Source organism: Scophthalmus maximus, chromosome 10 (assembly GCF_022379125.1).
Source record: "Scophthalmus maximus strain ysfricsl-2021 chromosome 10, ASM2237912v1, whole genome shotgun sequence".
NCBI classification, from domain to species: Eukaryota; Metazoa; Chordata; class Actinopteri; order Pleuronectiformes; family Scophthalmidae; genus Scophthalmus; species Scophthalmus maximus.
Genome location: NC_061524.1, coordinates 14,949,260 through 14,963,835, shown reverse-complemented (window position 1 = coordinate 14,963,835; position 14,576 = coordinate 14,949,260). Strand labels below are relative to the sequence as shown.

At 43.7% G+C, this 14,576-nt stretch overlaps 1 protein-coding gene and 1 long non-coding RNA gene across 6 annotated transcripts in view; one reads left to right on the top strand and one right to left on the bottom strand.

Annotated features, from left to right (window-relative positions):
- hpse2 (heparanase 2) overlaps positions 1 to 14,576 on the top strand; it is a 52,047-nt gene that overhangs the window by 33,895 nt on the left and 3,576 nt on the right. For both annotated transcript variants that reach the window (XM_035606336.2, XM_035606335.2), the window contains 6 exons: positions 398 to 445; positions 6,608 to 6,701; positions 7,804 to 7,910; positions 8,125 to 8,239; positions 11,338 to 11,483; positions 13,644 to 13,790. In XM_035606336.2, coding sequence (XP_035462229.1) covers positions 398 to 445; positions 6,608 to 6,701; positions 7,804 to 7,910; positions 8,125 to 8,239; positions 11,338 to 11,483; positions 13,644 to 13,790 — 657 coding nt within the window. The remainder of the gene's footprint in view (positions 1 to 397; positions 446 to 6,607; positions 6,702 to 7,803; positions 7,911 to 8,124; positions 8,240 to 11,337; positions 11,484 to 13,643; positions 13,791 to 14,576) is intronic.
- Positions 9,457 to 13,306, bottom strand: LOC124850750. Of its 4 annotated transcripts, none has more exons than XR_007031580.1 (4): positions 13,040 to 13,306; positions 10,476 to 10,669; positions 10,062 to 10,258; positions 9,457 to 9,757 (listed from the first exon to the last, which is right to left on the bottom strand). It is a non-coding gene; the product is annotated as an uncharacterized LOC124850750 (long non-coding RNA). The 4 variants fall into 4 exon arrangements; XR_007031582.1 differs by having other exon boundaries at positions 10,164 to 10,258; XR_007031579.1 differs by having other exon boundaries at positions 10,062 to 10,240.

Below are 14,576 nucleotides of genomic sequence, written 5' to 3'. Positions count from 1 at the left end.
CTGGAACGACTTTGCAGAGTTTGTGTTTGTGTACATGGCGAGTCCATTCCAAAGGAAACACTGTGTCCTCGAAAAACATTTGGAGTTTGTGTGCAACTCGGTGAAATCACGCTTCAGAAAACACTTAACTTAGGGCTTTAAACTGACACCCCCCCCCCCCCCCCCCCCCCCCCCCCCCACACACACACACACACACACACACACACACACACATTTTTTTTTATAGTTTTCAGTTTTTCCATATTAGCGAAATCCTTTTGTGGGAAGGAAAAAATGAAGGTGAACATTTGTTAAATTAAGAACAGATATGACTGGAAGAATACCACTTCTGAGCTTCTGCAACTGAAGAAATGAAAAAGCGACTCGCTAAAGACGCCTCTGTTTGTCTCGTCTGCAGGTTCATGAAGAACGCCGGCTCTGTTGTGGATGCAGTTACGTGGCAACAGTAGGTATTTTACCCTTTTTTTTTTCTCTATTTGGAACCTTTTAATCGACATTAGACCACTCACCTCACTAACCATAAACCTCACGGCACAGGACATGTTGGGCTTTTGCGCCATTATCTCCACACTGTGTGCACACGGTAGCCGGTAATAACCATTATTAACACTGTTACTCAAAGAGGCTGAGGCACAATGTGGAGAACTGTGTTTACCCTGCAAATGGAACAACAGGAAAAGGAGCCGGAGAGTAAAATCACTAACACCTGCCATTTGTCTATTGCGCTCACTAGAGGAATGCACGCTGGCGGATCAGCGGTTTGATCCTTTTTCCCCCGCGTTTTATCAGCTTTCTCCCGACACACACACACACACACATATGTAAAGTGAGTACAAGAAAGATATGCCCCCCACTCACTGGAAGCGCAGACAAAGCCCGTGTGGCTGAGTGAGTGGCCATGAAGGTGAAGGTCAGATCTAATTAGGAGAAATTAGATGAAACGGAAGGAGGAAGGGCCCGTCAGTAAGACTTAGGAAAACACCACCCACACTGTTAAAATCAAACCATATGCGCTGGCTCATTCCCTCTGTCAATTAGCCCATTTTACACTGGAGGTGCAGATTCCAGTCTAACCAGGCTGCGTGACAGAGAGTCTGACCTCAACCAAACAAGCCCGGCTAATAAAAGAGGAGACCACTCATTAACACGTCTACGATACAGGTTTGACTCTTCTGCAGCTGGCTCTGGGGTTTCTTTGTGTTTTTTTGTGTTTTTGAATTTAGTGTCGTCGGTTGGAAATGCAGCGCTCATTATAATTTGGAGTAGAGGATCGCATGAAGGTTGGAGAGGAGGTCTGTCTGTGGCTTGTGGTGATGAAACATGTTGGAGATACAGTATATATATATAGATATAGATATCTATATCTATATATATATATATATAGTGAAATGTGTGTATACCCCAGGCTCCACGAAACGTTAATATGTGGTTTGCATTATGTTATGACATTTTTTCCGTAACATTGCAGTTTTCAAATTTGCAGCATCTTGTCTGGATTACCGCTTATCCATTTTTTTGGATTCACCAGCAGAACATGATCCGTGTGTTTATCCATTCTCTCGTTCATTTTTCGGTACCCCTGTGTCTTCTCTGCATTTCCACCATTCCTTGCGTTTCTGCAAAGTCAATTTTTCCTTCCATTTTTATTTCCCAACATGCTTACCTGGAGGTCTGGACCTTTTTCTTTTTCTTTTCGGAACACAGATATTTCTTAAGGAAGTTAAAGGGTCGTGTCACTCAAACTACAAAAAATAACATTTATCGCTCGTGCAGACTTCTTTGTTTTGCCCAGGTTTAGAGTCACTATGTCCTAGTTTTTTTCTTCTTCTGGATCATCTCTCTTTCTTTCTGTCCTTCGATTTTCCCAACATCCGCTCAACTGATCGACTTCCAACCTTTCATATGTGTCTCTGAGGAAAACAACAGTTTTCACAGGACTGTCGTGATGTATCATGTAACCGCTGTCATGATTAAAAACAACGGCATGACTGCAAAAATGGCTGCGGCCAATCAAAGCGTGGATTCCCCCAATAAATAAGCCGCAGATACCAAACCATGCACAGGATCATCCACAGTGTGGGACTGTCGCAGTGTGTTAGACAAAGGCCCAAAGCTCAGCAAACTGCAAATGGCTCATCACAGCAGTACAACAGCAAATGCCGAGGCACTCGATGCGAACGCATCCCTCAGCGCTTTGTTTAAGACACAGCGACTCCGAGACAGCGACGCTCTGTTTACATTGTTATCCCCAGCCGAGCGTGATATGTTAGGATTATTAGGACTCAGTTATGGCAACGTCACGTTTACACAGTGCATCATCCGACGCTGCTAATCAGCCGTTGTATATTTTCTGGCATTGACATGCGTGGGTTCTGATCACAAGTGGACAGCTCCGAGAACGCGCCCAGGGACGCAGCGAGGACACTGAGATCCGAACCGCTCAGATCACATTCGGAGGTGGTCTGCGCCGCATATGGCCACATTCTTTCAGCGGCGCCAATGCGAATGTGTCCCGGGCTACGCCGAAGGAACCGCCCCCACTCTGTTCCGGCGGAGGGTATTAGCAAGTGTGATCATGTGGGTGTGAAGCAAGCAAGCAAGCAAGCAAAAAACCTCCTGCTGAAGTCAAATAACTGAGTGACCCCTGAGTCTTGCAAATGAGCATTTGTCATGAAGCAGCCGAGAGTGAATCAGAAAGCCCTGTCCTTTGTTCAGGTTTACTCTTCGCCGCCGAGCGGTCGCAATATGAGCCGGATGAGAGACGGCACATTATCCCCTCATCTTTCTCGCTCCCTGGTCAGGATGACAGTGGTACTGCATGCCACAGACTCAGAGCCTGGTGTGCTGCGTATTTATAGCCTAGGGGAGAGAGAGGGGGAAAAAGGAGAGATGCTTAAGATGTTCAGACACAGGGGGACTATAAATTTACTGATGGCATTCCCGAGGGAGGCAACATATCCTTTAGCCGCAGTGTAATGATTGATTTAATAGTGACCTGCTGGACCACATCAAGGAACACATCCTCTTCTTGCTTTGCTACTCCTCCACTCATTCCCAAATCTCAACATCGCTACGCCAGATGGCCCTTCCTTGACACTTAAGAGTGCAGTTATGCAAGTAAACTTTTATGGACGACTTTTGTGCGTTACTTAAATATTTCCATTTTACCCCACTACAGCTTAAGTTACGTGATTTTAAAAATTTTTTTTAACAGAATAGGAGCGTAAAAGATGAGAACAGGGATCCATGCAGATCATTTTGAAATAGTTCACCAGAAAAACTTCCCCCTGTTACTTACGGTGTTCGGCAAGTTGCTCAGGAAGGGTAATTAGTTACTTATTACTTATTACAAAAAGTAATTACATTATCTTACTTATTACTTGATCTTAAAAGTAATTAGTTACGTTACTCGTTATATTACTATATTACTTTTGCAGTTTCTGCCTATTCAGTCATAAGAGCAGCAAGGAGTATCTGATGGTTTTACAGAGCATAAAACGTTGCATATCACCCCAGCTGATATTGTGTCCAGCTTCTTGTTCTGTTATCTCTGCCCTGACATATTAAGCAAGGTCCTAATGTTCAGAAGTGAAACAGTGATTGTATGTCATTAGCAGAAGATTCTCCAACCCCTTATCTACGATATACCCAGATCTCTGTCATTCTCTATCATTTGTTTAGCTTTTTGGCTCGTAGCCGTAGCCGGCGTGACCTGCCTGCTTGTGCACGTCATCATATAGTAATAAGTAATGATGAGTTATTTGGATCAGTAACTGTAATATAGTTACTATTTCTTGTAAAAATTGTAATCCCTTTCATTACTAGTTACTGGGAAAAGTTATTGTATTACAGTAATATATAACTGAGTTACTGCCCAACACTGGTTACTCAGTTTGGGTTTCAATAAAGTACATCCAGCTATCCATCCATCTATCTATCTATCTATCTATCTATCTATCCATCCAATCTATCTATCTATCCATCCATCTATCATCCAATCTATCTATCTATCTATCATCCATCTATCCATCCTATCTATCTATCTATCTATCTATCCATCCATCCATCCATCTATCTATCCATTCATCTATCCATCTATCAATCTATCTATCAAATTCATGTGAAATATACCGCTCTTATTATATACTTTTGATACTCTGCTTAAATCCGTCCCTGTCTGATTTTATCACATATATTGGTGACGCATATTAAAACAAGACATTTGGTCACAGTGTTATTGTTGCTTTTTTATTGAACTCTGGTCAGTCTGACAGCTGAAGTCATGTCAGTTTTTGGAACGAACAGATTTTAGAGAGTTTAGCAATTTTTCTGAATTCGAAGCAAAGATCCCCTCAATCCTGGCCAAAACAATGAAAATGATTTCGACAACTTCATTTATTTGTATGGTTTCTGCTCTAATGCACCACCAAACCTGAGTGTTTAGTAGAGATCGTTTCTTGTTACCTGATGCTTTTGTAGACCTTTGCAAAAAAAAAAAAAAAACCTGCAGTTCTGCTGATGAAGTGCAAGAATCTCACAGATTTTTTCTTCTGTTCCCATATATGAACTGGAATGTCTTTTTCCTGGGATCGGGACTGAAGAATTATTGTGCGATCTCTGCAAAGATGACAGGGAAACCAAATAATTTGTGTAAAGCTATGACTTAATCCCTGCGTTGTTTACAGTTTGAGGCCAGGAGCCTGGGACTTCTCCAACACTGTGACTAGAATTTTGACACGGATTGCAACACTGCTTCACCCCACATGGACAACGTTCAGCTTTGTTCTCGGCAGTTCTCTTCGCACATCTGCCGTTTCCACAGACCTCTCCAAAGCAGGTTCACTCGAGGTCTGACCTGTGTTCTGAAATCATTTGGCCTTAATATATTACTCCCAATAAAGTGTAATTCTTCCTTGGCATTCCCCTCCAAGTGCTTTGTAGAACCTTTAATCAAATGTGCTGTTGACTAGCGATCTCTAACTTCATTTCCCCCAACCGTACCTTGCCTTTCAAAGTTTTCTTGGAATCTTCTCTGGTTCTGTGAAGGGAATAAAAGCAAAATTTGCGCAAAACACTTGCAGCTTGAAGCAGAGCTGGACTGAGCTGGTCTAGTATGTTATTAATAACACTCGCTGATGCTGTAGAAGATTCAGAGGAAGAGATCCACTCTGCGATGAGTCACAGATATTCTCTAATACGTCTCTAATTAACAGGTGTTGCATCTGTTTCTGTTGCTGCATCGATTATGTCATGGTTTTCGTGAAAAAATTGTACTGATGAACGCAAAGTTTCATCCTCGCGAGTGCGTCTTGTGCAACGTCTTCTGTCGCGTATGTGCAGCATCTGATTTGAAAATGTTACAGTCTGCTCCAGATCAATGGTGTTTCTCCTATACGAGCGGATCTAATCTCCTCCCCCCCCCCCCCCCCCCCCCCCCCCCCCCCCCCCCCCCCCCCCCCCAGGAGGATAATCGGGTCATTCTGCCAATGCAGAGCAAAGCCGGAGATGGTCCCACAGGGGCTGGATATTCCCACGTGGATGTCCATTCATTTTCTTAACATTTAGCATTTACACCCATGAAGTTATATCATTCAAATCTCGCTGCTTTCTGGCAAAAAAAAGAAATAGAGAAGGATAAATATGAAGAGACGCAGGTTCAAGAGATCGGTTCATTGTACAGTCAAAGAGAGAAGATTTTAAAAAGGGCATGTTTTTTTTGTCACTTCAACTTGCGCAATCTTTGGATGAGAAGATCTACAAGCACTCAGCAGGGGGGTGTTTTCCCTTTCAGAGCCTGTCAGATTTCGATTCACCTGACCGCGGAGAGCGGAACTTCGAAAGAAACAATCGGACCCCGTCATAGCAGCACCCTCAGACTCGCAGATTTCCTGCCCGCTGGTTGAGTTTTTCACTTTCTCGATTTTTTTTGGGACTCTGCCACTGTAACTGGAACCAGGGAACGTACCGTGTCTGTAGCTGTTAACAATTTCCACAGTGTTGGTTGTTCTCGGTTCTGCTGTTGCTGCAATTTCTATTTTCTTCAGCCTGATTGATTTGTTGTCGTTCACGTTGCATTAGTTCGATTTTGAAACAGCTGTGCAAATAAGAGGTAACTGTGTTTTACGGTACCTGGAACATGAACTTCAGTGGGGGGGGGGGGTTGTTCTCTCGGACTCTTGGACTGGGATCTTGCAGAGGCGTTCTGTCTGTCCGCAGGGCCGCGTTCCCCGGGATTTTGGCTTTAACTATCTATAAATCCTTCTCTCATTATTTTCGCTTAGCATTGTCTCTTACAGTCATCTGTGTCTCTTTCTTTACACAGGATCACCACGGATAAATGTCTTCATTCTTCGCCCTCAGTCAGAAATCTCAGTGCTTCCAAATCCCTCTCTTGTGCAATCCCACACATTGACACAGAATTGGGTTTTAAGTGCCCTTAAGAATAATTGAATGTGTCAGTCCCTGTTCATCGTAGTTGTTGTGGTGAAAGACAGATGACATATCATTTTATTTTTCTAATGCGCTGTAATAAAAGTCATGCATTTGTTTGCTCTCATTATAAAGGGAGTTTCCCTCACAGCCCTTTACCCTGCATTCCTCTTCACAGTTACTACATGGACGGCAGGGTGAACAAAGCGGAGGACTTCCTGAAAACTCGCCTGTTGGACACACTGACTGAGCAGATTACTAAAGTCACCAAGGTACATGCATTTCTATTACAAATAATCTTGGTTTATGTATAGTGTATGGCCCATGCCAAAACATGACTGCGCAGCCAGAGGTTGTTTTTTTTTACCAAATCACGAGAGCGTGATCATATCGGCCCTACTTTAGCTTCCCTTCTCTGGCTGCCCGTGTGTTTTTGAATTGACTTTAAAACATTGCCTCTCAAGGCCCCGCTTGGGTTTGGCACCGAGCTCCTTGGCTGAGCTTCAAAATCAGTCCTCGCCAGTCCGTAGTCCTTGAGATCTTCCGATAATGCCCTGCTTGGCTGATTCCTCGGTAGAGGAATGATGACCAGGGGGTGACAGGGCCCTTTGCTGTTAGGGGCCCAAACCTCTGGAATGGTTCTGCTTTTAAAATCATCCCTCAACATTTACTTTTACCAAATGGCTTTTTCATATTAGTGTTATTATCTGTGTCTGTTTATTTTATCCTTTTCTTTTTCCATTATACTGTTTTTAACTTCGAGTTACGTCTTTGATTTAGATTGTTTTCGTTCTTTGTCCTCCTTCGTGAAGCACTTTGTAACGGCTGCTACGTAAAACGTTACTATTGTGATTGTGTACAGAAAAACTGCATGTATTCACATCACCAAACAGTGGTAGGAAGTCCGAACTTTACCGTAGACACAAAATTAGGTCAATATCTGGTTCATATTTCAGAGACTCTACCTCAGCACTTTTCCCTGTTAAGCAATTCCTACTTCTATCAATTTAGACATTTTGACGACCTCGAGGAAGAATGTGGATTATTATTATTATTCCGTGTGCACCGTTATATTTGTGTGACTATTTGCATATGTGAAGGTTTTTTCGTTGTCAACTGTAATGACTTTTCATCAGCTTGCAGATTCACAAAAAATTCCGTCAGTATCAGAAATACTTTGTGTGACAAAAATATTATTCGTCAGCACTGTGACAGTTTACCTGGATTACAACAAAAAATGTAAGATTCTATCACAGTGGGCCCTAAATTGAATTTGAAGGAAAATAATGCATTGAAATGCAAACGGAGCTTTCACCAAGTTGAATTCAGCAGGGGTTTTGTCGATACACCTCTGTTTTGCGTCGCTCACTGCAGGTTGTGAACACACACACTCCCGGTAAGAAGGTGTGGCTCGGTGGACTGGGGCCGGCGTGGACAGGAGGCATCAATAATCTCTCAGACACGTACGCTGCCGGCTTTCTGTAAGTACCGGTATCCTGCCGCCCCGTTGTTGTCCTCCGTTATAATGAACAGATCCACCAGCGCGAGATAACTTGACAGTTATTATTCCCAAATTGGATTTGCATGCATTTCATTGGCGATGTGTAATCTAATCGAAGGCATCTACTGTTGCATTCCTAACAGTTGTTTTTTTTTCTTTCTATGGGTATATGCTCTACTGTATGTGTATTCCAGGTGGGTGAACACGCTGGGTATGGCTGCTGTGCAGGGGATAGATGTTGTGTTACGCCACTCGTTCTTCGACTACGGATACACGCACCTTGTGGACCAGCACTTTAACCCTTTACCTGTAAGTGTCTCTCTTTCACCCCGGCCTGAATGCGAATGGCCACTGGTCACGTTGTCGGGGCCTCAATTCACCCGTCGAGCGTCATAATGAGAAGGGTCCGACCCGAGCAGCCCTCTTCTGCTCTGAGCCTCTTTCTGTACCGGACCCCAGTGCCTTCGGTGGCACCTCTCGCTCTTTCCCGTGGGAGCTATTAGCTGAGATGAAAGGCGTTTAGTGGTGATGAGTGGATAGACGCGGGGGCGAAATGCCATGTAACCCTAGCCCTTTGTCAGTAGCTCAGGACAGTGCCACGGCTCCCCTCAACCCCCCATCACCACTGGGTGCTTCTGTGCGGAACAGTCGGCCGCTGAGAGATCTGTAATCTGAGATGCTGATACACAGACTTGTTCGTAGAAAACAGCCTGCAACGCTGTGTGAAATGGAACTCCCCAGTTCCGAGTTCCTCTTTTGGTCTCAATAATCCTAATAATGCTGTGACAGAATTACAACAAGCTCTGTCCAAAACACTGTATTAATCAATTGAAATACGTTTCCTTTGGTTGTACAGACATGTCGGAGGCGTATGTCTCAGGTCGTAATGTTTTTTTTATTGTCCTGGAAGCTGAACGTAAAATGTCCACAGTAATTTGCTTCTTGAAAATAAGAGCTTTTCTGCAGAAAACTGATCTCATTTTTCTGGGGAAAAATATTCATTTGAATTATGGTGTTGTGATCAAATGCCATCACGAGCCAAGTACATAAAAAACGATTTATGATTAAAAAAGGGTTTCTAATAAACTGAGGCGGAGCAGGGGTGTGAGAGGCTTACATTCAGAACATGTACGGTAAATCATTGTTCCTGTAATAAAAGAGAAATGAATAATGGAATCAAGAATGTCAGAAATAGCTGCTAGAATTAGTATTGGCCATCCCAACATACCTCTAATGTTATTGGGCTCGTGAACTAATCACTTCCACAAAATCGGACAATAATTTCTAGCTAAAACCCTCTCGGCCCTTTTCTAGTGGGCATAGTTCTTTTTCCAGCCAGTTTTTTTTTCAAACCGTACGATATGAAACAATGTAGATGACTTCATTTTTTCTTCCCTCTTCGGCTCCATTATTTTCCCGGGAATCACGGTGTCCCGCTTGGATCACAATGCTTTTAACATGGCTGGATATCTGAAGGCAGCCTACCTGCTGAGAGAATTCACTGAAGGGCATTTATGACCTGGCCCCTTCCCCCTATAGTCCGAGCCCCCAGGTTCACCAGACGACTCAACCACTTAACCTTTTTTCCACATTTAGCCCTTCTCTTTCTTGCTCCTCTGCCCCCGGTCCTCCTCCCTTTCCCCGTTTTGCTCCGTTTATCCTCCACACATGCCTCCAGAGGTTCATCTGATTCTTTCCCTGGATTCTTTGAGGGACAGAAATGGCGTGTGTGGCGGGCAAAATCATATTGCTCCGATGTGAAAGGATATCTGAGAAGATTTGCTCCTCAAATGCCGCCCCTTTAAATATTTCCGTAGCCATCACATGCTCGGATAAAAAAAACAAAAAAACAGTTCTTTTTCAGATACAAAACAGGGAGATGAGCCACTTGTATCAGATGGGTAAACATGCAGATACTTTTGTAGATATTTACTGTTTCAATTCTCGACCGATTTTTTATTATTTCATCGGAAACCCAATTAGAGAATGCCAAAGATTTTGATAGAATTAAATCAAATACACTGAAATGTTGAACTTGCCGGATTATAATATTAACAGGGTGTCTACCACGCCAGCCACACTTTTATTTGACCTATTTAGCAAAGCACTTAAAGGTTCATTTGTTATTCACCTTGTTACCGTCCTCCTTATCCCTTAAACATGTAGCTGAGGTTTGATTGGTCTCTGGTGTATGGATTAACTTTCTGCCGACCTTGACGTGTTACTGGCTTACTTGTGCTTCTTGGTGCACTGCACGTGGTATTCTGACTGGATGTAGATGTGATGGCCGCTCCTCCATCTGCAGCCTGTCTACATAGATAAGAAGAGCTGGGGGAGTCAGACATGCAATTAGGGAGGAAAACAGTCAGACAGCTGAAGACATAGAACCTCAGCTGATATTTTCCATTTAAAAAAAAAAAATCTGCATTATGTCCTGCCAATTCATCTCCTGGTCAGGGATTTGAATAATAATCAAATATGTCAATCTGTGATGGTTTCTCTCACGTGCGTTTTGTAATTTCACCCCAAAGCAAGAGTTAAGCACCTCTCCAGCCATCTTGCACAAATAAAACTTCAGACTCGTAGCTGTTCTTAGTTTCATCATACACTATGTAATGATCACAGGTCACAGTTCTGGCCATACATTCATCCATCCGTCCCTGCGCCTGTGGCCAACACTGTACAGTTCCATACTGTGCTCTGCTTCTCCGATGCCTTGGCGGCAAATTAAGTTAAAGCCTGCATGGAAAGAAAAAAAAAGACGGCCTTAAATGTTGCCATATGCAGGATTGCATGGGAACTTCCTGAGGAACACATGTTGTTCTGGGTCTCTTGGAGAGGTGTTGAGTCTGTGTAGTCTATAGAGTGAGACACAGGGTGGTGGACGTCTCAACAATGATAACAGAAGACGGCAATTCACGCTTGAGCATAATATTTTGGCAAAATGTCATATTTAAGAGCTGTCAATTCTAAACGGGTCAGCGGTTGTTATGCACAACGTGGCATGTAACACATGACAATCAGCCCGGACTAAATGTTGAGTGTCAAAGCGCTGACATGGCTGACGTTTTTGTGGAATATATGTTTCTTTTTTTCGCCCCCACCCCGCCTCAGACTGGCTGCTTTGCCGGCACATTATCAATTCTCACAGTTTGTGAAACGTAATCTGTTTGTACAATCACAAGGAAAGACCATGGCTGAATATACAATGCAATATTTCCTTTCAGTGGAACCCCGAATCCGGCGTTGTTGTAATAAAGGGTCTCTTTCAATAAAAATCACGATGCATTTAACTACAGCGGGGCTGGAAAATGTCAGACCAGGTCTTTAGACAACAACCAGGTGAATCCTGTCCTGAGAGTTACAATGATAGAATTAATATCGTGACCGCGGTGTTTCCCTTACAGGACTACTGGTTTTCTCTGGTCTTCAAGCGCCTGGTGGGTCCGAGGGTTTTGGCGGTGCGGGTGGCTGGACTGCAGCGGAAGCCGCAACCGGGACGAGTCATACGAGACAAGCTACGCATCTACGCCCACTGTACCAGCTTTGACAAGTACGTGCTCTAACGCCTTGGATCGGTTTCCAACCTGCACATTTACACGGCAAGCGTGTACATTGTCATTGTACGCCCGTGATTTTTGGAAATGTTGTTCCGTGACGTGCAGTGATACTTTGGGAATGTCCTGGAAGATTTGGATGGAAAACAGGGCGCTTTTCTACGCCCCGAGTCCCCCTTCAAACACCTGTGGCACAGTGTCTGGTTGGGAGGAACAAAATCCCCAGCTGGCCTATTCGGCTTCTCATAAATAAGCAGACCGCAGACACCCGCTCATTCCCAGCTCAGAGCCTATAAAACTTAACGGGTATCACTTATCAGGTGCGTGGGTTCAGTCTCCCTGCCGTCAAAGAGCCGCTGAAAGGTGTGCGAGGCCTTTATCCCATCTCGGATTGGCTGGAGGGGGGTATTCTTTGGGAAGGGGGAGGGACAATAAGGCGGTCTGTGCCGGGAGGAGATGAAGAGTGCCACCGTGGCCTGTTCAAGGTTATCATTTAACCCAGGCCAGTGGCTGTCAGCGCCAGGCTAGACTTACGGTCTTACCCTAGACGGGGGCTCGTTTGCAGGCGGAGCATCTTTTTAGAAAAATAGTGGAGCGCTGCGCAGATAGACGGGCTGATAAATGTGAAGGAGTTGCGTAACTGACGCGCACGGGGGGGGGGGGCTCCTCGATGACACGCGCGCTAAATATTTGAAATTGTTCTCAACGAGCGCGCCCGCTCGCCCGCCCGCCCGCCCCCGTGTGTATGGTGAATTTGCAAGTAAAGAGCCGTCGATTGACATCTGGTGCCGCTCAGCTTGACTTAATGTACCTATTAGCCCTGGACTCACACGATCAGACAGTGAAGCACTAAAGCGGCACCTCTTGAATCCAAAGCCACTTCAGTTGCCATCATTTCTGCCACTTTGTGGTTGGAGTCAAGCCACAAGCGGCTGAACCATTGTAGTCTTAGTGGTTTTACTGTGCCGCGTTAGACAGCACAGACCGTATGTATGTGCTCAGGCAGTCGGTGGTTTGAAAAGTCTTTGCAGATTAGATATTTGACTTTCACTGCCCTTTTACCCCTTTTGGTGGTTTTGAATGGCATTTCTTTTCTTTTTTCCTCTTTCGCGGAGATGCTCCAACATCAAACAACATCAACATGTTTATGTTTCCGGTTTGGATCTCTAAGAACCTCATCATTTGAAAAAGGCCTTCGAGGTCATTATCTCTCTCTCCATCTCACCATCTGATCCATCTCTCTGTGAGCCATGGTCCATGTTTCTCAGAAAGATGTAACACAGAATCAGACACACAGTGTTCCCATCAACAGTACACTTCTTCATTTCTCTTTGTAAATGTATGGAATATTATCAGTCACACTGTGTCTGAAAGAACAAAGATAAACCTCAAACCCCAAAAAGATTGTTTTACGTGTCTTCCAGTCTGTTTAGCCAGTGACCATCAAGGCTGACATGTGGTATTCACTACAGCTGTGTTGTCTTTGTACTCATATCGGAGCCCTTATTAGATTTTATTATGTTTGTCTTATCCGTCTCACTTAGTTATTTACCTTTGGCTCGTATCCCCATCAACTTGTGTCCCCAGTGCTTTGCCCTCGGGAGAGGGACTCAAACACTGTTGTCCGTGTAACTCAAGAAGCGCCGCGTTCACACCCTTCATCGCCACGGACTACACACAGAGACAAGCTTCTAATACTGGATACTGTACAAGACGAGGGGCAGATTGTTGCATCACATAGCCTTTGTAAGGATGATAAAGGCTTTGAAAATGAAATGTGGTTTATTATCGTTCATACTAAATATAGACGATAGGTTTTAGGCGGTGATATCGGACGACTTGATGGAATTCCCATCTTGAGCATGCTTTATCTTTATTATTTTGCTGCAGGCCGTTTGATCTAGATTAGATCAAGGAGTAGCGGTTTGATTATTACTATATGTAATAAAAATATCAAAGGCGTTCTTTTCTTTGTAGTCATCTTTAATTATAGAGAATTTTATTCAACATGGCGATGTAATATATAATGAATCCCCATTAACAGATGTGGAGAGGGGCCTTTTTTTTTTTTTCTTCTGTCCTGATTATCCTCCATGAAGCTAAAGGAAAATTAATGATATGTTTTCACATAATTTTCTTTCTTTCTTTTTTAACAGTCATAACTATGTGAGAGGATCCATAACAATCTACATCATCAATCTGCATCGGTCGCGAAAGAAAATCAAGTTGGCGGGAACGTTACGGAACAAAACGGTCCACCAGTACCTGCTGCAACCCCATGGCACTGACGGACTCGGAGCCAAGTGAGTAACTCTTGCTCTGTCTCACACACATGCACATGTACACACACACACACACACACACACACACACACACACACACAGTGACCCTGAATAATTGTTTTCTCTCTGGACAAGATCCATTCGAGCCGATCAGACAAGAGAAAATTCACTGGTGTTAGACGACCACAGAGTCCCCCAGACCTGTCGTAGCAGGGGTAAAATAAAAAGAGTACAATATCTACAGGACAGTATCTTAATAAAACAATTAAGATTTGAAACATCTTGATCAGCAGTAGGAGAGAATGAGAATTTAAAAAACGTTAACATCCGTCTTCAGCTATTTCCTTTTTGTAACCATTTAACACTGGCACTTCAGATTGCAGCAATTAATTAATGTAAAGGCAACAGTGGCTGTAATAATCACACCAAGTGGTTCTGTGAATACACGCAAACCAATATACACTTACCTGCAGTAGCTTCTTGTCTTTATCTAGATTGTAAACTAAAATAAAGAATAATACAACATACAATAATACAACAAATACAAGTTGTACATCCTTTTTTCCCCCTTTGTTAGAACTATTAAGGCTAGCTATAAATTCACATTGTCGCAATATATTGCACTACTTTATTGACACTTGCCGATTGACGATTTAGGTATAAAAGTCTAATTCTGTGGGAAACGCTGTGCGTGCGTGCGTGCGTGCGTGCGTGCGTGCGTGCGTGTGTGTGTGTGTACCTACGAACGGCCCGAATGGTGGCTCAGACGTGATCCTCCTATTATAACAGCATAATGACGGAGGATGT